Source organism: Myripristis murdjan, chromosome 10 (genome assembly GCF_902150065.1).
Source record: "Myripristis murdjan chromosome 10, fMyrMur1.1, whole genome shotgun sequence".
Taxonomy (NCBI): Eukaryota; Metazoa; Chordata; class Actinopteri; order Holocentriformes; family Holocentridae; genus Myripristis; species Myripristis murdjan.
In genome coordinates this window covers 18,100,985-18,125,581 of record NC_043989.1, presented here as the reverse complement: position 1 = coordinate 18,125,581, position 24,597 = coordinate 18,100,985, and the positions used below count along the sequence as shown (strand labels likewise).

At 42.6% G+C, this 24,597-nt stretch overlaps 1 protein-coding gene across 4 annotated transcripts in view; it reads left to right on the top strand.

Annotated features, from left to right (window-relative positions):
• The window catches only part of unc5a (unc-5 netrin receptor A), a 131,975-nt gene that overhangs the window by 71,172 nt on the left and 36,206 nt on the right, over positions 1-24,597 (top strand). For 3 of the 4 annotated variants that reach the window (XM_030062535.1, XM_030062534.1, XM_030062533.1), the window contains exons 3-5: positions 16,011-16,154; positions 17,824-17,927; positions 19,683-19,863. In XM_030062535.1, coding sequence (XP_029918395.1) covers positions 16,011-16,154; positions 17,824-17,927; positions 19,683-19,863 — 429 coding nt within the window. Of the gene's footprint in view, positions 1-16,010; positions 16,155-17,823; positions 17,928-19,682; positions 19,864-23,495; positions 23,664-24,597 lie in introns of all 4 variants that reach the window. The other variant, XM_030062536.1, reaches the window with a different exon arrangement.

Below are 24,597 nucleotides of genomic sequence, written 5' to 3'. Positions count from 1 at the left end.
GTATCAATGTCCGATATCGATCCATCCTCGAGAGTCTATCGGTTCTCATTACCTGTCCTTAGTAACTTATCTCAATTGTGTGGCTGTGACTGCTTCAAATGCACTTGGCCGCTCCGCCGTCTCCTGTACGCCTGTGTGCCTTTCCCAGGTCATCCCTTATAGAACAGGAGAAACGGAGATGTCTGGCAGTTCCTAATAAAGACATATCCCCTCTGAACAAATCAATGCTGACAGTGTGTTTGTATAGATTAGGAGATTCTCCCTCGCTATGATTTCTCATCAGACACATGATGAGGAGAGGGGAGATTGGCATTTGAGCGGAGGATTGTTGTATGGGCCGGCTGATTTGATTGTGTTTGCATTTCATCTGCCAGCATTGATGGAAACGATTTTGATCCACCCGCCGCATTGTCACCCCTGCAGCAAACCCTCTCAGGTGGAAAATACATGCATTTCACATTCCTATTTCAATAAACCCCAGCAACTGCCCTATAAAGATGGGAAGAGATTATGTTTTATTTGCTGATTGAAATGATTGCCAACAAGGCTGCGGCAAAACATAAGACTGTAGGAGAAATAATCAAGTGCTACACATCTGCCATGTAATATATACAGGTGAATTTCATAGAGTGTACAATACCTGCCTGCAGATTCATATAGACAGTATTAATAGACTCTTAAATATCCTCTTTTATAACTCCACATGTGCAGCACTATATCGCTTTCAACCCCTATAAGGGAATATGACCCCTTCCTATAACCAGGGGTTTATCAGCACCAAGCTCCTGTCCCCTTCAATCCTTTGAAGTCTAAATACCACATATTACGTAGTCAGTAAATCTTTTAAAACCATCTATCACTTTCTGAATAGAACTAATAACGTGTTATGGTACCACAGTGCTAACCCCTGCGTCTGCAAGCCAGCAAGGATTCATTTGTATAAAATATGTATTTTCTGATTGACTAGATCCCGGAATTTAATGTGATGTCATAATTCATTTCTGATCTAAGGGGAGATAAGCCAGGCTTAGCTGAAATGATCTCTAACCTTTTATTTTAATACCTCAATACTTATCCATGGTATTATAGGAGCCAGTCACCTCTCTCACTGCCCATGCCTCTCTCTCCTTCTGTTTTTCCTTGCCTCACACACCTTTTTCTTCTGTGTGTCCTCTGTACTGCTATAGGTCAACAACAAGGACGGAAATAAATACCTTCACCTTTATGGTAGACTTAAGCCCATCTACATGAATGGCTTTACTAGCATTTAGTCAAATGTGATGGGCGAGACCGGCTCAACATCATTTTGTTGTTACCAAGATTCAGTTGAATTTAGGACAGAGGTTAAGAGTCTGCCTAATGGCGGTGGGATAGCTCAGTAGTGATTAAACATGATCTTTAATGGGATATTGAGGAACAATCCTGCTGCAATTTAAGCAAAACCTGATAGGCCTGCGAGCCAAGATCTAATGAACAGAAGGAAATAAGAGAAGCAGGGGGGAAGAGGACAACATAGTCCTAAATGAACGAAATGGCCTTGTACCACCTGGTAAGCATCGATCAATAGCCAAGGGGACTAATTGATAATGCATTATTAGCTGCTTCCCCATAATGGGACTTGTATTTCATCCTGTCCTTGATTGCTGGACAGAGGGGGAAGGATTTGGCGACGAAGCACCAAAAAGCAGATGGCAAGGTGAATTGTTCCCGTGACGCATCTGCCAACGCGTTCTATTAGGCTTCCCGGGCAGGTCAGCACAACCCAGCGTCTCTGTCCTCATATGTGGATGTGGGTGTGTGCATGTGTCTGAGCCCACACTTTTTTCAAAACAAAGCAACACACAACAGAGCGAACAAGGCGAAGTGCGGAGGAAGTCGAAGTAGATTTAATTGAAGCTTATGTTTACCTGGCCTTGAGACTCCTGCAGGAGATGTGTTTGATTCAGTGGGAGTAAAGCGAGGCGGGTGGAATTCAAAACACCCCAGCTGTGCTGATTGATCTTGCTGATGGACTCATACAAAGGCCATAACTCTTAAATCTGCGACTTAGTGTAAGTTGTACTCTGATTTTGGAAACAGAGTAAGTAGGGTCTATTCCTTTGAAGTCGGTCTTGACGTGCAGGAATAATGAATCACAGAATTAACTGCAATTAGTGGAACAAAAGTGAAAAATGATAATTACCATTTGTCAAACAACAACGCCAGCGTTCCAATCTCCCACGCGTGCAGCCTTTGTCCTCCCACCAAAACATATCTCGCGTCAGCCCCTCACTGGCTTTCTCTAAAGTAATTACATATTTGTCACTCGCACAAAAGCTGTGCTCTTGCTGAAAGATGGAATGCATTCGCTAGTCTTCTTTCATATTGGTTGAATTTATATATTTACCCCTTGTGGTAAAGACAGAAATATTTTAGCCCTGAAATAGGAATAAAAACAACATCAATATTCAAGTTAAATGCATTTTAAATCGCATTTCCGTGGGCCTTTGTGGCGCTCTGACACACACTACAACTAGTTGTGGACACTGAAAATTACTTGGTCCGTAGAGTTACATGGAAATATCTGCTGAGATATGTCTAACCCTCGTTCTAAGCCTTTTGTGCTGTAAATCAGACATGCGAATAAAAGATTGTCTGCATGCTGTAATGGAGTGCAGCACAATCAGTGCCCGAGACACTTGTGTTGCCTTAGTGCTGAGCAAATAGGGGCCGGGGTTGCAGGTGTGCCTGGATTTCACAATGTGCCACAACATGCACCGTTTGAACATGTCGAGGTCTCGGAGAGGACCGGAGAGGAGCTGGTGAACGCCTTCCCCCACCTTCCCAGAGTGACGATGGCCAATGCACCACGATAATTTCTCACTTCGCAGTTTTACTGTAATGTAATTTTATCTTTCAACTTACCTCCTCGCCCCTTGTTTTGAAATGAAAGAAGTGAGTGTTATGCTGACAGAGGGAGACAGAGTGGGAGTCTGCAGTGTCAATCAACACCTGCTCTGCTCAAATTCGTTTAAAAATAGTGGAGCCAGGAGGGGTAGTGAGGGAGCTGACAGCTAAATAGTCCATGGAGATTTTTGATAGGCAGAGGAACTCAGTGGCTGACAGTTAATGCTTTGCGTGTTTGGCCCCAAGGAGACTTTCAATATAGGCATTTTACACACTGCTCGAACAAACATCAACTCACTGTTCTCCTCCTTTGAAAGCGGGAGCTGCAGGGTGTCGTGGGTATGTATAGTGGTGCCATACTGAAAATGTTGTTTTACAAAGGGAGGAGGAAGAAGAGAAGAATAGCTCCAATCTTCTTGTGAACTACTATATAAAACAGGGAACGCGGCGCAGAGAAATTGCTTGAAAAAGTGCATTAATTCTCTCTCAAGTACCACAAATACGAAGCAAGCGGAGGGCTGTGTGCTGTCTGCATAATCAAATGCACCAAAAACAGTATAACTGAATGCATACATATGGTGCTGGCAGGATTTCATGGTAAAGGCTCGGCAGTCGTCTCAAGTGAACAGTACAGCACACACACACACACACACACACACACACACACCCATACACAAATGTCCACAAAAGACAGTGTGCTTATAATCAGACTGGTGTCGCTGGGGTCAGGTTGGTGAGAAAATGAAGAACAAGCATAACTGCACCCTCTCTCATGTTACAGGCAGTGGAACTCCAAAATGTACAATTCAATTAAAGCAGGTTGCCGCCCACACATAACACTCTGAATTTCTTTTGTGTGGTCAAAATAATGACCACACAAAAAGAAAAAGGTGCAGAGGCGATGCTGTTTTTTTTTTCTCTCTCTCTCTCTCAATGAAGACAATGTTTAATCAGACGCGCTGACAGTGCTCGAGCAGCGCTGGTCTGGGAGCCATCACGAACTGATCCACAGCAGATTTATGCAATCCAAATTAATAATTCATCTTTTCACTCTTTTAGAACTTTGCTTGTAACATGATTTTCTACTGGAGATTTTTTTTTTTCATTTATTTTTCCTTCCTTTTTTGTCTCTCCAGAGGTCTCAAAGCAGCACAGCAAGTCAATATTAAAGAAACAGGTCACCCAAAGTACAAGAAAAAGGGGCAGTCTATCCATTCTGATCGTCTCTGTGTGATTAAGTGAGCGTTCTGGTCCAGCTGCCGTCTTCCCTGTCTCCTGGCACCTCAATACAATAGATAGATGGATGGGTGTTTGTTTGTGCAGCACAAACTGTCAAATATTTACATGAGAAAAGCTCAACAGCAACGGCTCTATCCAAAAACAGTGACACAGATAGCCGAGTTAATCCACAAGCCAATCCAGGGGCAACGAGTTTGGTTAACAATTTCCTACTGAAGAACACAGGCGCGCCTTATCTGTCGGTCCCGAACAAGAATGAATTTGGGGCGGATAGATACACTTTGTCTGTGTTCTTCAGTAAAATAAAATTCCCTGTGAACCTGTTACCCCCCGAGATCTGTGAATTATGTTGGGTATCCATCTTATGGTGGCTGGGTTAAAATCTCAAAAACTCCACTTTTTGTGATGCTTATTTTCATGTTTGAAAGATTACATCCTCTGGGGTTGAGAAAATCTTTCCCTTTTCTGCTGAAACCCACTCAGAACCTGATGAATGATGTCAAAAAATGCACCATCATCAAATACAGTCTGTGTTCGTTGGCTCTCGAAAAAATTGTAGGTTGGTAGATACAAGTTTTTGACCCCGACAGCAATTATATGCCCGAGAAAAATCAAATGCCCTAATTTTCCTGCCTTCTCCTCTTTTCCTCCTGTTCTAGTCGTCTCTCTTCCAAGTGACTTTGCAGATCAGAAAATTAGCAGCAGAAAGAGGGAGGAAAGGAGCGTAACTTTGCGATAGGCCTCAGAATGCGCTCGATGAATCACACTCGTTTCTTGACCTATTGTTAGCTCTGAGATCCTTACAACCCCATTAAAATTGTATACACATAACCTAAGTCAATTTAAGCCCACATAAGCCCATGTAAGCCCATGCAGGATTCTTGTAAGGGAGATTTTTTTCTGGCTTTTGAAAGGAAAATGAGCTTGTCTAAAGATTGCCACAATCATTTAAATTGTATCCTTGGTGTAATTATCCAAAGTTGTTGGTGTCAAATGATATATAGGGTTAGGGTTAGGGTATATATATATATATATATATATATAGCATTCTTGTGGTACAGATATACTTTAAGGATATACTAACCCAATCTTGACTGTAGAATAAATCATGACTTTATCACAAGTTTGCTATGCATTTCTACATGCAGGACTATGGGCTGCCCCTTTCCAAATTAACACAAAAAAGGCGTCTGTCACTGAGTTTTGTATTCTACTATAAGATTTAAACATTTCTGCTCTGCATCTATAAATAATTAATTACATTGAGTATCACAACATTTTAATGAATTTTCCTTTTTTGGGGGGGTTCGTTTGTTTTCTGAAATTAACTATTACTGTATTATAAATGACCGCTTTTAATAAATTGCACCCCGAAACTTGCGCTTCTGAGGCTAACAGGCTAGCAGTACAGATATAACCCTTTTTGATTTGCAAACAGTAGCATGCCACTGTGTTGAAGGTCTGACCTTATCATTGTACTTGTGTATTTATGTCTAAGTGCCTTTCTAGATATAGCTGCTGAACTATTTGTGCTTTGTAATTTACAAGCGCAGCACAGAACACACCAAAATGTTACACCATGAGCAGAGAATAAGTTGTATAAGAGATACTGAACATATGGAAAGTGAGATCCTGAGAATTTGCTTCCTCTCTCACAAAAGGGATCCGCCTCGAGGTGGGAAGATGCGGCGCTAACAGCCACATCCTCCAGGTCTCCTGACGCCGGCTGATGTGGAGCCCGTCTCACAGTCTCATTATTGGAGTCCTATGACAATGATAAGACACACACACACAGCGCGGTGACCGTAGACCTTTCTCACAGCGGCCATTTTGACATGAAATAGTCAGGTAAACACAGGTGTTACTGATGACATTAATTAAGGCTCCGTTCCATTCCGATGTAGCGGAGCCATTCCGGTGAGCGAGCGCGCACTGCGGCCCCGGCCCCGGCTCTGTCACACCTAAATGGAGCCGGAGCTTAATTAATGTCATCAGTAACACCTGTGTTTACCTGACTATTTCATGTCAAAATGGCCGCTGCGAGAAAGGTCTATTATGATGTTTAGGTGTTTGTCGTTTGTCGGATTCAAACAGCGTTTTTGCAGGAACATATAGCCGACACCGAAACAAATAAACGCAGGCAGCGTACCCGGCCGTGAGGCGACTCAGCACATGTCATAGCGTTTTACTGCAATCTACTTTGCCATATCTTTTCAACATGGATCATTAGGTGAAACATTTTCGACAGCAGTGCAGAGTCAGGAAGCAATAGACTGGGATAAATATTGGATCTCAGCGACGTCGCTATATTATTTCATGTATCTTTACTCAAGCATTTTACCAGCCTGATGATATTAATGCCAACCTTAGGTTTATGGTTGTCAAATTAATAGTCTTCTTATCTCCTCTGTTTAGCTCTGATGAAGGGGAGCGTTTACAGATTGTGCCTGGTGTATGCGCGCTCTCTGTGCTGAGAACATATGCCATGCATCTCGCGCGTCACTTATTTGTGTGTTGCGGTACGAGGGCGTTAGGTAAGACTTTGTCAAAAGAAAGATTATCTTCTTGGATAGTTGAGGCTATTGCTTTGGCCTACACATCTTCAGGGAAAATTCCTCCAGGGGCAACACAGCATATAGCTTTTATAGCCTAGATATGTCAGCTTTATCACTTTCGCACACAGTATCGGTGGTTGCCAAACTCTGACTATCCAAGGGTTTTATGCTTGACGCACAGTCGCTGTTATCCATACCAGCTCAGCTGTGAGATAAATAATTTTTTGTCATATCGTACATCATTATTGCCAAAAAGGCATGTCTTGCTTTGACTTTGTGTTTCACAGTCTTGGCTAAGACCTCAATGCTATTCATTCCCATTATTTGTTGAGCCAGGAAGGAAGTGCAGTGGTGCAGTTTTTGTATCAAGGAAAGTGGGTTGTGTACATTATAGCATAAGTAAGAACTTGAGTTTGAAATATGAAATGGAACAAGTTTTGCCAGAAAATTTTGTTATTTCAACAAATTTTTATTTGAATTATTTGGCAACAAGTGGTAATTGCTTTGGGTTTTGCACTACACCCAGAGATGAGTTGGCAATCGGTTCTGTGACATATTTTTCTTTGGCTCTTTTGTTAACGACGTCTCCTGTAGTTCCGGTCTTTTCTTTGTCTGTTCTTAGTGCCAGTTACCTGTTTGTTCTTCAGTAGCCAGCCACTGCATCTGTTGCCAGAAACATAAAATGTATCACTTCCTGTGTGTTAGATCATTTCTACAACCTGAGAACATGTGTTGTGAAGTGCAAATGAACCGGGTATAGGTTTAATCACAGTAGTGTAATACCAGTCAGTAAAGAATAGTGTAATACCACCAATAAAGAATAGCAAAATAGACATTACCATACGTGAAAATGACACAGATGGTTAGATGAAGGCTGTCTTTACTTGTGGCATCTGTAGTGTGTTATTGGTGGCTGTGACCTGGAGTTGATGTTTTTGTAAAGATGTCAAGCTGGAGAAGGCGGGGGGTTAAAATAGCCTGACCTACATCACAGCCGAGGGGAAACGCAGGAGAGAAAAGTATTTTTTCTCTGAAAGTAAAGCTGTAGCAAGGCCTGTTCAGATGTTTTGGTAACCATCTTGTGCCACAACAAGGGCTCCATCACTTGTGTGTAACGTGTGTGTGGCAGTTGGGCCGTAAGTAGGAAACTGTGTCAGTGTCGACTGCTGTCTCCTCCAGGTGAGGGAGAGCCACAAAATATCTAAGCAACTGAGACTGAACAACTAGTACAGTGTTTCCCTCCTGCTGAGTAAAGATGATGCGGTCAGGTATCAGGTAAAAGATGAATAAAGAAGCCTGTGGAAATGTATTATTCTTCGTTCTCTCCCGGCGCTGCCATGGCATGTTTAGCTGGGTCAGCTGTGTAAAGGTGGCTTCAGACAGTTGCCTAATTTTGTGAAATATTATGGCACCGCAAAAAAAAAAAAACCCTGGAGGTAGCAAGTTAATTAGAACATTTATAAACTGATGCAGTTAACACACGGGCACTATATTAAATACCAATTTGAATCTGAAACTTCACACATAAATATATTATTTAATGGAAAAAAAACTGGCACAAAACTGGCACATGATCTGAATTTCAATACGTCACTTCACCTCAAAAATGCAAAAATGCAAAAAAAAAAAAAAAAAAAAAAAATTGTTTAAAGTTTTGTAGAAAGACTTTCGTAGCCTCTGTGTTCCCTCGGGCTGTTTACTGAATGCTGTTTGTTGTTGTGCTGAATATTTACATTCGCCCACTCACTTCCATTGGATTACCAAAAAACCTCTGCGTTCCAACTCAGACAACACTGCCGGCCAAAGGCCGAAGAGGGACCCACCGATTGTGAGGAGGGAGGGGGAAACCCTAATGCAATTTGTATGGCATGGAGCACTCAGCAACAAGATGGGAGCCAGGCTGACGTACCTGCAGCAGCCTTCCTTATTTACTTCGGTGCCCAAGGCCATGTCAGACAAGGGGAAGAGAAACGTGTTAGCCTGAACAAATTATCACGGCTTTCATGTGGGTAACATTCTATCAGATCCTCCCACTCTGCAGAATGTAATGGAAGCAGAAGCAAAGTGCTCAAGGCCTTCACCTCAGACGTGTTCTCATTCGAGGTAGGACAAGGTGTGCGCGGGAGATAAAGAAGCAGGTCCCAGTCACTCCCAGCATCAAGACTGTGGCATCCAGAACACTCCGCTCTTGCCAGTCGTCGGGGTCAGGGTGTTGGATGGAGAGTAATTACAACAAGGGCACGGTGGTAAATCACAGCTTTGAAACCATCACAGCTGAGTGTGCGCTATTAAGGAAAGGTTAGGCAAACTAATTATGGAGGGACACTGCAAATGGAAAAATCCATTGCTTTGAATTAATGTTCATTTGATATAATCAATATTGGCCTTTTTGTGGTGGCTGGTGCCACCGGTTTAAATGTAAAATAAATGTAAATCTGATTTTAATGTGCCCCCTTGCATGTGATGTCTGTTTATGGCAGTACAGAGAAACTGTTCTGAAGTTCTGTAAATCAATTCATTATCACATTGGAAACCTGCAAACACCTGTTCAAGTAAAAACACAATTTGAGCTTAATTTATGGATACTATGCAGTGCATTGTTGTGAGATCCTGTGCGCAGTTAACGCAGTATTGTGCCTGTGACTAATATGGCAGTGAAATTTATCGCAAAGTGAAGATCTCACTCTCTCACAATGCAACGTGTGTAAATCATCATCCATTATTGCTACTGAGTTAAAATAACATTCGCTCAAAATCTCTCTCCTCTGATATTGAGGTGTTGGCATGTGATGCAGCTTATCTGTTTGCTGAGATTAACTCTTCACTCACGATGACTCATTCTTTAAAAAACATGAAGCAGAATTTGTAATAATTGCGGTAAAACAGATGCAGTTAAGGCTTTTCTAGGTTCATGGCTATCTAATGATTTCACAATATTCTTACAGAACAAAAAAAGGAAACTACAACTTAAACCGGATTATAATGATGTTGGGCCGCGATGAACTGAGCCATTCCTTTAGGAGAAAAGAAAGTTGCACACTCTTTACCTCCCTACTGTGTGTTTTAATAAGGACCGATGTTTGGCACAAATGCTGTTAGCTACACCATTTTCTGCAATTAGTGCATTCCTTTAGGAGAAAAAAAAAATCTCATTACCTCCGTCAGTGGAGTTGGACAGGGATTATGTTTTTGTCCCGTTTCATTTCTTTGTCAGTGTATCCGCTAGCGGATGAAACACAAAACAAACAAACTTATGAATGGATTCACACGAAACACAGAGGAAAGACTGGTCATCAGACAAGGGTGAGCTGATCGGGACAGCGGGCTCAGCTTCTCACAAAAAGGCAGAAAGCTGATTTTTGTTTTAAACATAACCATCATGCCATTTTTTTTTTTTTTTTCAAAAATTGACACACTGGTAGAAGGGCGCCCCTGATGGCCACTGAACAAACACAGGCCTGACTGGTTATACAGTGTGATAATCAAGAAAAATGCTTAAAAGTAGCTAGAATTTGAACAGGCGTATCTCCTGAAACACGTTTATTTGGGAGTATTTTTGTGTCCACTAGTCTCTTTCAGCATGTCACCATGACCTGTCCTTTCATTAGTATATCTTGGCCACCATTTACTCCTGTTACCCACACTGGTGTTGAGTCTCCACCTGGGTCTCCTTGGAGTGGCATTGGGCTGAACATAGCTGGATTGATTGGAGCGCTACCTGCTTGCCTGTTTGTCAGCCATGAATAATCTGTAATGACATTCAGAGCATCAGCGGGGGCCTTGCAGCGTGCATTCATTGTGGAAAATGGACAGCTCAATCAAAGGAATCACTTGAAAAGCTGGTCATAACCAGAGGCAGAGCCTTGACCCAGAACGCTGTCCCACTGACTGAGTCGCAACCTCACCAGCCTCCCCAGAATGAGGAGCCCGACTGCTGCGTTCGCTATGAGCCCATGACTTCTATGCCTCTCTCCCTCTGTCTCGCTATCTAATAGAGCCATGTGTCACTCAGAAGGCCACGCTGAGACAGACATTGATTCCGCCACCTGCGATTTGCACCGTTCATGCCTCAGTCTCCATGTCAGGTTGCATGGGCCACCCATCACCTCATTGCTTTACATGGTAATGGCCCTTTGATGGGAAACGCTTTGATTCAGTCATGGGCCTTGATGATAATGCAGTCATGCCCTTGGCTCTGTGACCTGAGGGTAACTCTGGATTGGATTATTTACACATGGAAATACAATTAGTTTTCTACTTGTTATGTTAGACGGGTTGTACCTATGGCTGGGCAAGATATTATTTCAGTTTATCATTATATGGCCTAAGTGTTGTCTTTTCTTGGATTTAAAGACTGCATTACAGTAAAAGGATGCAACAGTCTCAACTTATTAGACTACAGCTGTTCTACACTTGCCTCTACCTGCTTGGTTATAATATCCACATTACTAATAATAGTTTATCAAAAAATCTCCTCTGTTTAAATATATTATTCAAGCACCAACAGTCGTCTCTTCAATATCATCACAATATCTACATGGAGATATTTGATAGATATGATATCGCTTTGCTGAGTATCGTGGTGTATGGTTTTGTTTACATCACCGAGCCCTGAGTTACAGCCTTTGTACAGAACTCCAGAGCTCCAGAGTTGTTCTTTAACATCAAGCCACATATCAGGGTCTCTTTCATTCCGGGAAGGTAGAGTAATTGGGCCGGGGGAGAGCGCATTGTTGCTCCATGAAAGGAACTCCGGCCACTCCTTGTGCTGACGATGACATTGATGCCATCAGGTACAAAGAAGAACCACGGGAGGAAATGAAATGCCTACAGCATGCTTTTGACTGGTTGCCAGGATGTGCAGACAGTGCATTCTTAAAAGCGCTCATCTGTGATGCCTCCTCTCAACCAGTGTGAACTCTCCCCCTTCAAATGGCACATTCCCCTGGTGTAGATTCACCCAACTCTAATCCTCCTACATCCACTGATGAATCCCAGCCCCACACACAGTAGGGATGCCGCCTAATTGAATTTCCTTGGCCACAATGAACACACACTCAGAACCTGTAAGTTCCAGTCCCTGCCTTTGATAAGCAAATGACCCCTATGGAATTGAGGTCACAGCCTCCGAAAACAAGAGTGAGGGAGAGAAAAATAAAGTCGCTCACTCAGACAAGCCCAATATCGACTCACCCAGGATTGAGTCCAATGATGTTTACCCTGCGTGTGTTGAGCCCATGTTGGCTGTGGGGGAGATTCAACCTTCTCTTTCTCTCTCTCTCTCTCTCTCTCTCTCTCTCACACACACACACACACACACACACACACACACACATACAGCAGGATGGTAGACGTGCGTGTGCCCTTGTTTCTCACAGTGTGATTGTCTTTTGTTAGGAGTGATAGTGCCTTGTTCCTACATTTAAATGCAGTTCATCTGTGAATAATTATCTGATTGCTACCAGGAGAAAGGGTGGTGGTGTAAATACTGAAGTGTCCTTTTGTGTGTGTGTGCGCGCGCGTGTGTGTGTATGTCTTTGTGTGTCAGTGGATCCAATAATATAGCTAATACTGTATACTGCGCTCCCTGAGGCCTTGACAACAAGGTCCTTCAACAACAGTAAAGTGCATTAATTCATGGACTTGAATGCAGTAGTATTCCTAAAGCCCATTTTATAGTCAAAGCTAACAAACATGATATAAAATACCAATATAAAGAATGTAGCGGTCGTTACATTTGAGGTGCGCTATGCAAAATTGAGGGTTGTTTGAAGTAAGAGCCGCTTAGACTCAACTGACACAAAACATGGAATAAGCTTGTAATTTTTCAGTAAATCTGGCCGACAATGAGAGCATCTTGTAGACTCAGCCATTAAACATGTTTCCTATTCTACTTATTTTTTGTCAGTTGAGTTTGAAGGACCCTTACTTACGAAGCCTTTATTGTTTATTGTCCCCCCCGTGATCAACCAGTCGAGTGTAAGACCTTACAAAAGGTTTGATGTGAAGTTGAAATTTTTGACCAAGGACACAGCACACACAGAGAGACCCTTTTCAACACCAAATACACGTCAAATAGCTTTAATTTAATAGCAAAAATGCTATGTTCATTAAAGTATAAAATTTGCTTAAGCCTGACCCCGGGGAAGTGTGCGACCACAGTCACTGCCGCTCCATTTCGAGTCGACCTCTATGCACTTCCTGTCGGCCTCAAACAGGTTGAAGACTGACAGGAGCATGTAAGTTGAGAGGCAGAGCCGAACCGTCCGACTTAATCATCCACTTTACCACAAGGGAACAGCTGAATGTATTGATACTGCGTGTGAGTGGCATATGCCTGCGTGCGTCTGCAGTATGCATTCTGTCCATTAGTCAGCCCCTCTCTCATTTCAGTGCTGTGTTTTAAACCTTGGAGGTTAGAAATAAACTCGCCAGGGTCCTACCTAAGCCCAGAATTCATAGTGGTGTCAATCTCATAATCAGCCTTTTACATTTTTCACAGCAATTCAATGAGGTTGGGGATATGAGCTGACTTATAAATGTGCTGCGGATCAAACCAAAGTCAGTGGGAATCGTGTCATGTTTTAATTATCATTTAACAGAGATGTTAAGTGCAGGCTCACTATCGTGCAGTAATGGAAGTGTAAATTTCCTCTGACTCTTTTCAGTCCTTGGCACATTTGAGACAACTCAGCACGCCATTATGCATCAATATTGACAGAATTGAGTTGTACGTGTGTCAGTGCTGCTATTACCACTTAGATGTTGCCGTGTATGAATCAATACGTTGCTCGCAGTATCAGTCTGTTTTGAGTGATATCCGCAAACTCTATTGAAGAAAGTTTTGCAGTTATCCAAACACAAATTGTCTCTGGAAAATAAGAGTAAATAACTGTGTTTTCAGTCTTTATTAACCGCTGTAAAATTACAATGCTGTTTTGTTCACAAAGTGATGAGATTGTTTTGTCCTCCTTATTAATTGGAGTGAAATTGGACAGTGACTCACAGCAGTGTTACTGGAAGGTGTCAGAGACAAAAAGCAGGTAATTATGAAGGCAGGAAGAGATAAGGAAACAGAATGCAATTACCCAGGCAAGCAGTGCTTCAAATTGCTCTTAGGATTTCTCACCTCACTTCGGTGTTGTTCATGCCTTGCATCTCCATTTAGATCGCTATTCCTCACACCCAGTTCTATAGCATAGCTCCGAACTGAAGTTTTTGCAACCTTAAATTAAACGTTTAGACAAGTAGAGCGAAACAGCGCTGTGACCATGTCTCGAAACAGCTGTGAACCTCTTCAACATGGGGGGCTTTTTCATTGCTGTGTTCGACAGGTTATATGTATAAGCTATTTTCGATTTGATGTGATGGTGCAGACATAAAACTATGACATGTGGGTTTAAATATTTCTCTCAGTAGAAGCATGTTGTGCAATATGGAAAGAAATGTCTAACTTATGCCAGTCAAGGGGAAGTTTAAGAGGGATAAAAGGGTTAAAATGGATGCAGTCAAACATTTTAAAAATCATTTTGATTCATCAGTCAGAGTTCGGTATACATCAGGGGCATTTGACGCTTTCACTGGTCTCCATATACATATCAAGTGTTTTATATTAGCTGTGATTGATGGGGAAAATCTTGCACATAGTACGGCGTGTTGTTGATGCTCAGAGTGGTGCTTCAGGGTTGATTTCACTGCAGAGGTAATCACATGTACTCAGAGCTACCCCATTTAGACGCTAATACATTGGGGGATCTGCCAGTGACCCTCATAGCTACTTCTTACCCTGTGCCTGCCAGCTATGGATGCACTCTGCTCTCCTCTCCGACAGCTCATGTCCCCGCAGGACTCGCCTGCACCGACACAGACCCCCGCACATCCGCACGGAGTTTGCCTCAAATTGTTTACGAAAGATTCCCATTTTCGTTTGATGAATGTCCCGTATCAGCGCAAGTGCTTTATGTAAATGCGGCATACATTTGATGGCCTAATAGGTGCCACTTAGACAGGCTTCAATCAGCTTTGGTCTGGAGCTAGAAATAATCATTGCAGACACATCGAGTGTGTGAGGGGAGTGTGAGAGACTGCCACTAAGTGCCTTTAGGTAAATGGAAGTTGAACAGTTTCAAGACTTAAATATACATTTCTGACATATATTGTATATATCGAAGGCTGTTTAAGCCGAAACGTGTCAGTGTTATTTTTTTGGTCAGTCAATAAAATGAAGTGGAAACTAAGTAGTTTGTCATTCATCATATTTTTAGATCATTTTTGGGGTTGATATGCACATCCATCTCCTACTCTAAATATACAGCACTGTATCTAATACTCCCAGATTTTGGTACAATATGTGCCTTCTGTCTGTGTTTAAAAAAAAAAAAAAAAAAAAAAAGCCCTCTTCAAAACCTTTCTCTCCAAAAGACCCAAGAGAGGACAGATCAGACAGAGTGCGCTGGAAACTGAGAGAAACATGACAATCTCATTATGAGAGGGAATGAAGGGAAAGTAGAAAGGTTCAAGGGTGCTGCTAAATATATATAAAATACCTCTGGCTCACAGGTCCCAACTTCAAGGTCAAAGGAAAATGAAATGAGATATTGCATCTTAAATATCAAACAAGACAACAGAGAATAATGAAAGTCCTTCAATCTGACAACACTGTATGGTTTGGATGTCCTAGCAGAATGTTTTCCACGCCAAATTTCTGACTATATTTTACTTTGTTTGGTAAGTAGGTTGATAAAATCTGTACTTCATTCTTGAAAAATGATAAAAGCTATTCATTCTTGCCGCCCCATTTTGCCGATATCACTCATAATAACAGTGCAGTGGAAATGCTCAGTGTGTTATGAGCTCTCTGTTCACCCTCCATGGATTAATATTCTGAGAGGAGCAGCTCGGCCTGAGCGTTTGTGTACGTCGAGTGTTTGTCGAGCGCTTCCTCGCTCCATCCCAAATGACTGTGACTGAAACCACGTTTAAACTGTCGCTGCTTTACCACCCCCCAAATTACACCAGGAATGGCTGTGGGGCTTTCTTCTCATTCTCCCCCGTTAACAAGCACTCTGTTTATATTTGATTATTGTGCTCTGCTTGTTTATTCTGCCCAGCTTTAAATGAGTTCCCCTTCACTGGTTTTGGTCAGGGGTACAAATGCATTTAAGCGTTCAATTCAAGACAATTTTTTTTTTTCCCTCTTCCTGCTGTTGAGAAATGTTTATGGTCATTTCATACTTGAGAGCCATCAAATAAGTCGGTGATGACAAACTTATATAGCCCGCCTATTCTCCTGCTCACTATTTTGACTATGTTCCTGGGTTTGTTTTGCAGCGCTGCCTGTTATGCAAGTGAAGATTGATATTACCAGACAGCAGGTGGAGAAGATCTTTGGTCTGGATGAGTACTGGTGCCAGTGTGTAGCCTGGAGCACCACGGGAACCCAGAAAAGCCAGAAAGCATACATCAGGATCGCCTGTAAGTGCACTTTTCAAATTATTACTATGTCATTACATTGGCAATCACTGCATAACAAGGTGTTTAAATATTGCATTTTATGTTATGAGAGCAAAAAAGAGTTTTTTGAATTTTCTTTCTTTTTTCTTTTGGAAGGAAGTCTACCTCTATTTAACAATTAACCCAAAGGTCACTATGATTTGATGCCATACAGTGTATTACTGTGATTACAATTAAGTTAAATAATGTTCCTGATATACCACTTGCAAGAAAAAAAAAATCAGACGCAGGCAAGGAGGAAGAGAGAGTAATACATCTGCTCGGAGGCAGCGCTAAAAAAGTAGAGCACTAAATTTGAGTATTCATGAGCATATTTTTCACTAGATACAGTATATCAGCAATGATCCCTATGATGAAAATAACTGGAATAAAAACAGATTTGAAATTTATTGCTGTGCAGCAATCATAAATCTGTCATGGGAACACAGAGACATCCCTAGCTGCAGCCTCAAAAGCTTTAATGGAAGAAGCCATTTTATGTCTGAGTATTTTAAAGCTTTCTGCCTATTAATTCCCACATAAATATGCATTATTCCAGACTGAGCTGAACACAGCACCGTCTCCAAACCACCAGACATTTAAAAACACACATTCATTATCCAACCCTGTGTGAGAGCGCAACAAAGTCGGTGAGATGTAAGATAAGGACACACACACGGTTTAATAAACGCACACATGCACACAAGCGCAGAAACACACACAAAATACACATAAGCATACATTTGAGCCTTCCAGGACTGTTATATCTTAAGTCTCCTCCAGTCTCATCGTATCGGCTTTAATTAAATTGAACGTCGCGAAACGCTCTGCTCATCTTAATGTTTCCCTCAGCATGATTGGCCGGGACAGGCTCAACATCTGTTTAAAGGAATTCACCGCAGGCTCGGAGCCGCGCCCACAGCCACTTGCAACACAATAACACATTGCCCAGCTCTGAGTCAAAAACCCGGGGTGAACACAACATCAAATTTGCTTCACCCCGCCAGCTATCTGTGGCCTCTCTAGCTCATCAGATACAAATAGCTCCGCATTTATTTTCCCCCAGTAAGAAATAGGCATCGCCAATTTCACCTGTGTACTGTAATTCACAGTCTGGGCGTACTGACAAATATATAGCAGGACTTGGTGCAACAGTAAGAGAATTCAGTGAGACGTAATGTGAAGCCCCATGCAGTCAGCCAGGCTTGCAGGAGCTCTTGTCCAGGCGCCTCAGGGCTTTGTTTTCATGTGGCTGCTCCAAGCCCTCATACAGATGGAGGCTGGAGGCTGGCGGATGCCGGGGAGAGGGGGAGTTGGTGGGAGGGAAGAGTGAAGGGGTAATGCAATTGCTTTTGCTTGATGCTGGGCCCCTCTGGCAGCAGACAAGCATCTTCGAACCAGCCAGGCAGCCTGTAATAAGCAACATGGTTGGTGCCACCGATCCCCCTGTGACTTAGAGGCCAATTGGAGTGCGACATGCTCTGTGAGGGGATGGGTGGGCTTTTCAGGAGTGAGAAATTGGAAACGTTGTCAGGCCAAGTTTTGTCCGTGTATTTGATTTAAACCTCACAAGCTCTCCAAGTATTCTAATGGGATAAGTTTCCCCATCTTTTTTTCTTTTTTTTTTTTTTTTTTTTTTTGTCTCCACTAGACCTGAGAAAGAACTTTGAGGAGGAGCCGCTGGGTAAGGAGGTGGCATTGGACCAAGAGGTGTTATTGCACTGCCATCCCCCCGAGGGAGTGCCACCAGCTGAGGTGAGAGACAGCCACTGTAGATACTCAACCTTAGGCAGAAGTTATTTATAGTTTCACTTCTAGCCTCCGTTTACCCTCCCTTCACTAGTCGGACAAAGAGCAAAACCCGGTTTTGGATCGGCCCCTGCGGCATGACTCCCTGCTGTACCAGGGAACAGACATCCCAGGACGGATAAATTACACCTCTAATTATTCCCCTTTATTGATTTATTATCTCTTTTACATCTCTGGGAAGCAGTATATCACGTCGTCTCGTCACATCACTCAGGATAGGCTTGGAGGCTTCACTCCGCATTTGGCATCTCTAAAGGCCTATCCATAATTAATGGCTCTATTTGCCTCTCTCTGTCCTCTCTCATTCATTCGTTCTTTCTGTCTGCTCTCTCTCTATGTATCTCTCAAACTGTCAGTCTTGTCCTGTGTCCGAGTCTCTCTTTCACTCTTCTTCTTTCTAATTTGCTTTCTCTCTCTCGCCCTGTCATTCTTCAGCTCCTTTCCTCTCTTTCTCTGTATCTCTCACACAGCAAAAAAACTTCCATCTTAACAAGTAATTTAGTTCAATATTCAGTTTTAAAATCTTGTTTTCCCTAAAACGAGTGAAAGTCTGTGAGCGGGATGAGATAACCCCACTTGTCCGCAATGCTAATCAAGTTGTTTCCAAAGATTTATTGTATCAAGTGTCATTTTTTTTTTTTTTTTTACATTAGTGGAATACTAGCGATGCTTGATGCTGCCTTGTTTTATCATATTCCATATTCGTACCACTATAAAGTGGTATCATTTCACCCCACGTTTTTCTCACTTATTGTAACAAAAAAAAGATTTTAACTCTGAATGTGAGAGTGAATGGTTTAAAATGGAGATTTTTGCAGTGCACCTGGTTTCTCTGTTGCTCTGTCCAAGCCTCTCTCTCTTCCCCCTCTCTCTCCATCACTCGCACTGTGGTGTGTGTGTGCGTGTGTGTGCGTGTGTGTGTGTGTGTAAAGGACCAGACCGCGGCCAGCTGTTCCACCTCGTCTGCTGCATGCTCACAGTCCCAGCTAGGCACTAACTGCTCCAATAACAACACAAGAGGAGGTTAGGCCAGCCTCTCAGACAGCACAGAAACCTGTAGCAGCAGAATAACCAATCGCAGTACCACAGTGTAGGGACATTTCGGAGAAACAGGGAAGAAGGTGCCAGCCACAGTTCAACAGAATAGAACATCAGAGCACGAGTCACCACAAGAGAAAACAGGGACAGCACAGAGGAGGAAGAAAGGCCAATTATAAACTGCATCGCAACTGGCGGTTAAAACAACAACAATGTTACTGTATGGTAGCTACTCTCAAGGCGGTAAGGGGTCAAGTGAGAGCACGGAAACAAGTGAGCCAATGTGAGAGTACACCGAAAAAGGAATAGCGTTTCAGATTCTCCGAGAGAGCAAAAGGACTGCACAATCCGTGATCAGTTCGCTCACAGACCCCCAGCAGCTACATAGATCTCCGACAGCTGCAGAACAAAAGCTACACTTCCCACACTCAAAGAGAATAAAAAAATAAATCAATTTGGTTTATAAATAATTTAACTCTCTTGCATCAGTGTCATGCCAACTTGCATGTGTTCCCGCTTTAGTTTTTTATTGCACTGAAAGTTTCTAGGTGTGAGTTATCTCTCTTCCACCACACGTCCGTGACCATGGAAGGTCTGCATGGGTGGGGGAAGATAATTCCAGTCCAGTTGCAATAGGTTTTGATCATCAAAACGTGTTTTCAGGTGGAGTGGCAGAGAAACGAGGATGTGATCGACCCGGCGAGTGACCCCAATTTCTTCATCACAGCAGACCATAATCTCATCATCAAACAAGCCCGCCTGGCGGACACAGGCAACTACACCTGTGTGGCCAAAAACATTGTCGCCCGCCGCAAAAGCACCTCCGCCACCGTCTTAGTCTACGGTAGGTGACATCTTCTTTCAGCAGGGCAGACTAATGTTACAGCTCTGCACGCCGACGCTAATGAGACGTTGGAGCTCACAGTAGAGCATCAGCGTGTGCAGAGGTGATATCAGCTCAAATAAATCATCTTTTGCTTGCATGTTGCCTCCCACTGTTATCCCACATATCCAGGTGACCTTTGCATGTTCTCTTGCATGGTAGATACCTGGGTCTAATTCTTTGTCAAGTAGCACAAATATAGCACAACATTATACTTGTGATGGTGACAATATGCAATATTATATATGTTACACAAATATGGTGAACAGTTGCACATGGCAGCTCTATTGTCATGAATCAACACTATAAAGAGTAATTCTGTAGATAACTGAGATAGTGTATACACATCATTAGAACACCTTAAATGTGCACTAATTCAGGGCTCTACTATGCAAGTATTTCACTCTCATTTTCCACTAAAAATAGATACCAGAAAAATAATTTATGAGCACAGTAAAGATTACAGTCTACCATAAACTTTTGTTAAAACATTAAAGTATCAGCAGAATGCTAAACAGCTGCAATTTTTAAACGACAGCAGAATGTGAAGTGGTGAGGTTTCCAGTCCAGCTACTTACTGGTGGTTGCAGTATAGTTCCTATAGCTGTTTCACAATAAAAGCCTCCCGCTGGTTCAACAACTGAAAGCTTATGAAAAATATGAAATAGCAGCCTGTACATCTAGTATGCATGGGGCAATGTGTGATTTTTGTAGTATGTGTTATTGCACAGATGTGTGTCCCTTAGTATATACACACATGCAGACACACACACACACACTCACATGCGCACAGTATAATAGAGATAAAACAAAACAAAATACACTGTTTATTTTGTTTTATCTATTTATTCTTTCTTGCACTCATTATTATTTAGCTCTTGTTTCTTACGCACTAGTTATATAGATTATATTGTATTTATTTAAACTGCCCCACAATTCCATCTCTGTTGTAATCCGGAAGCCAAGCAACGGCATTTTGTTGCAAAAAACTCACTGCTGTGTTTTTTTGTGCAATGACAATAAAGAAAGTCTAAGTCTAAGTCTAAGTCTATAAATATGTATCTAATAAATTGTTTTTAATCATCAACATTTTTTTACTTTTGCTGCTAAATTTCTTGGTATGTGCCAATTTTTTTTTTTTTTTTTTTTTCATTTAGGAGCCTATGTGCTCCTTGGGAAAAAGGTTAGCGTAGAGCCCTGATGATGCAAAACTGATGAGGATTGATTGAAATGAGGCCCGTTAAAAATTAGCTGACAAAAAAAAAAAAGAATGTGGTATAAGCATGTAAGTTTGTAGTTGAGCCTACATGATTCCCATCATTGGTCTGACTCACTGATAGATTTCATGTTTATTCCAGGTTTTTTCTCAGTTGACTCTAAATGTCTTCACTTCAATCCACCCTTGACAGTGTTTCATAGTGCACCTTAAAAAATGTTGCTGACAACCAGTCTACCAGAGCTGCCGTGGTCTACAGTCTTGGGGCTGTAATCTTCCTCCATCTGAGTAGTGGATCCAATATGAGAAGAGAAATTGAATTAACAGCAAACTGTAAATAATGACTTGGCTTGATAAGAAGACTGACCTTTATTAAAATGCAGAGGAACAGCATATTTTCTACCACGGAGAGTTCCCTAGGCGCTGGCACTACTAAAGATTGCATACATAACAGCCCAGCTTAATTCAGAGCTACATGCAAACAGGAGATGGTAATCGCCGGGGAATGCGTCATGAAAGCAACATTGTGCAAGAAGGATGGGCAGTGTCTTGTGCAGTGCCTGTGTTTGTTGAGGCTGCCAGAAAAGACAATAACATTATGCGCTGTACTTAAGTCAGAACAGGAACAGTTGTTTATTGTATTTGAAGTGTCAGTGGCTAAAATGCGCCACAGGCCACGGCTCTGTGGCTCTGAATGTAATCAAAACCTGAGGCATATGCACTTTCACACTGAACGGTTTTAGATGGAAGATATTAATTTAGAGCATGCAGTCAAACCTATCAGACTATCATACACTTCAAGAAGCCTCCAGCATATCAAGTAGAGAGCACAGTTACGCCTACAGTAGATCCTAATTGATTAAATTTGTTGTTGAGAGATGATTGAATGGCTTGCTCTGTGGATTTTTCAGATGTAGAGCACCAGGGTTGAAATGAATGTCGAAACGAGTGCTTTTTGCATTCTATTGTTTGCCTTTTTCATATTTTCAATCAATAAGCATTCACTCTTAGACCGAAGAAATTGTGAACAAATTGCAGGGGGCTTACATGTGCAATTTCATTTCTTCCCAATCACACTGTGCTTGACAAGTTGACAAATGTATTACCACTGCAACATTAATTGGGGTGAAATCACAGTATAAGAGGTCTTATTCAGAAGACCTGTTACTGCTGTCCACTTACATAGCTCTGTACTGGAAAGAACAATTTAGTTAGCTTAGAGCATCAGAGTCCACAGCACTCGCTGAACTCTAGGTTCAGCAAGTCATAATAACCTCCTTTTCAAAGGGGTTCAACAGGGGGCCAGAGATGCATTTTAACAAGGCCTGGCTGGTGTGACTGCACTCTGTGCTAAGAGGTAATCAGGGGCCGAGTTGCCTGGCAATTTACCTCGCCGTGGTGGGCAATCAATCGCATAGAGAGGGCAAGGAAATGATTCAGCCATGACAAGCACAGGGGAGAGTTAGGGGGAAATTAGGAAGGGAGTATGTACAGAGGAGAAGAGAGACTGCCGTTCAAGTCAACACATCAGAAATCTCTGGTAGCTTGGAAGCTAACACTGTGGATACAGGAAGGAGTTGATTAGAATTAAACCGGCTTGATTTGATGTAATCACCTGCCATGATCCAATTATATAGTGCCAATTATGTGCCAATAGACAGACAGAGGTTCAGAACATGGGCATTAGTTCAGCATGCAGCTGCAATAATAGGGAGTCAGCTGCCTTGCCTTTCAGCCTCAAATATAAAAAGGGGATTAAATGACAGTGTTGTTCTGCCCAATTCAAGGTATATTTTAGATTCAACAATGACATGAAATAACTTCAAACACAGATGTTTGAAGGACACAAGCAGAATTACTGGAACAACCATCAAGCAGCTGATGTTGTTCTTACTCATATTTGACCGTGGGCATTTTGCTGTAAGTGGCATTTCCTTACAATCATTGTATTATAATTACATTATGGCTCATTTAGATAATGTCCTTCTATTGCTTTGGCGAAACTCAGACAGATATTTAATATGTCCATTAGTCACAGATATTTTTGCTGCAACTGTGTCTTAGTCAAAGAAAAGGTCAGAGATGGCAGGTTGTCGTGTTATTTGCTGCTCCCTGTTGAAGCCATTTTGTTTTCACTGCAGTTGGCTGTAATTCCAGCTCGAACACAGGAAGCAGCCCTTTGCTCTTGCTCTTCCATTAAATTCACCTTGCAGTGCTGGAACAGAGAGTGTAATAGTAGTCACAATTACTCTACCGCTACACACCTCTTTTCCTTGGTGCATGTCGGGTAATCCTGGCTGCTCTGTCCCTCCATCCATCCCTCCCTTCCATCCTTCTCCCTCCCACTTTCCTCCATCCCCTGGCGCGCGTCGGACAGTCAACGGCGGCTGGTCCACGTGGACCACCTGGTCGTCCTGCAGTGCCGTGTGTGGGCGTGGCTGGCAGAAGAGGAGTCGGAGCTGCACCAACCCCACCCCACTCAACGGAGGCACGTCCTGCGAGGGGCAAAACGTCCAGAAAAGTGCCTGCGTGGCCACCTGTCCAGGTAACTGCCAGGCAACCTACTTGTCCTGTGGCGCTTGGCTTCCTGTGGCTTCCTTTTTTGATTTTTTTGCATCTAGAAGTCATCTGTTCATCTTTAGTTTGGCTGCCCTTTTGTACAGCACCTTTGTTTGCGATAAGGTCTTTCCTTAGTTGGCAGTGCATTTGTTGTTTCCTGCTATTAGACAGCTGACACAGCAATGTCACAGCCTATTAGTGCTCATAGTAAGGCTTCATAGTAAAAATGGTATACCATCATCAACCGTCGCTCACCTATTTCTTTTTCCTCTGCACTGTGCGCGGACCCTGCTTTTATTTTACAGACCTGTCTCCTTAAAGAGCCATGGTCTCAGCCACGGCACTGTGTCAGACCAGCTAGTACATTTGTTATTGTTTGCTGCTCAAGCCATGTAGTAAATATGGGCAATAAAAAACTGAATTATGGCAGCCTGTTTGCCATGTTTACGTGTGAGGAGTTAAGGCGTGTTTGATTTGCCTCCCTGGTCTCCCTTGCGAGAGCATTGGAGAGGCAGAGAGCGTCATGGCTGATGCTGAGCAGCACATATCGATCTCTTGCAGCCTGAGATGGAAGTTAGACTGCTTCATTTGCAGGCCCACATTAGCCCCCTGACAGAGGGAAACAGGGAGGGAGGGAGGGAGAGAGAGAGGGAAGGAGAGAGAGAGAGAGCAGCAAGAAAAAGGAGGCACAAGGTAGTTGTGGGGATTTAGACTGATGGAGTAAGACACAGTGCAGGCGAGGCAGGCACAAAGCGAGGAAAACTGAGAAAGAAGTATAGAGAGGCTAAGAGTGTACGAGAGACAACTGCTGTGCTGCCAGCAGATCAGTTTATGGACGTAGCTGGCATTCTACAGCCACGCTGACCGCAAGGAGAAATCTCCCACTCTCGGTAAATAGCAGAAAGGGAAACCCAACACCT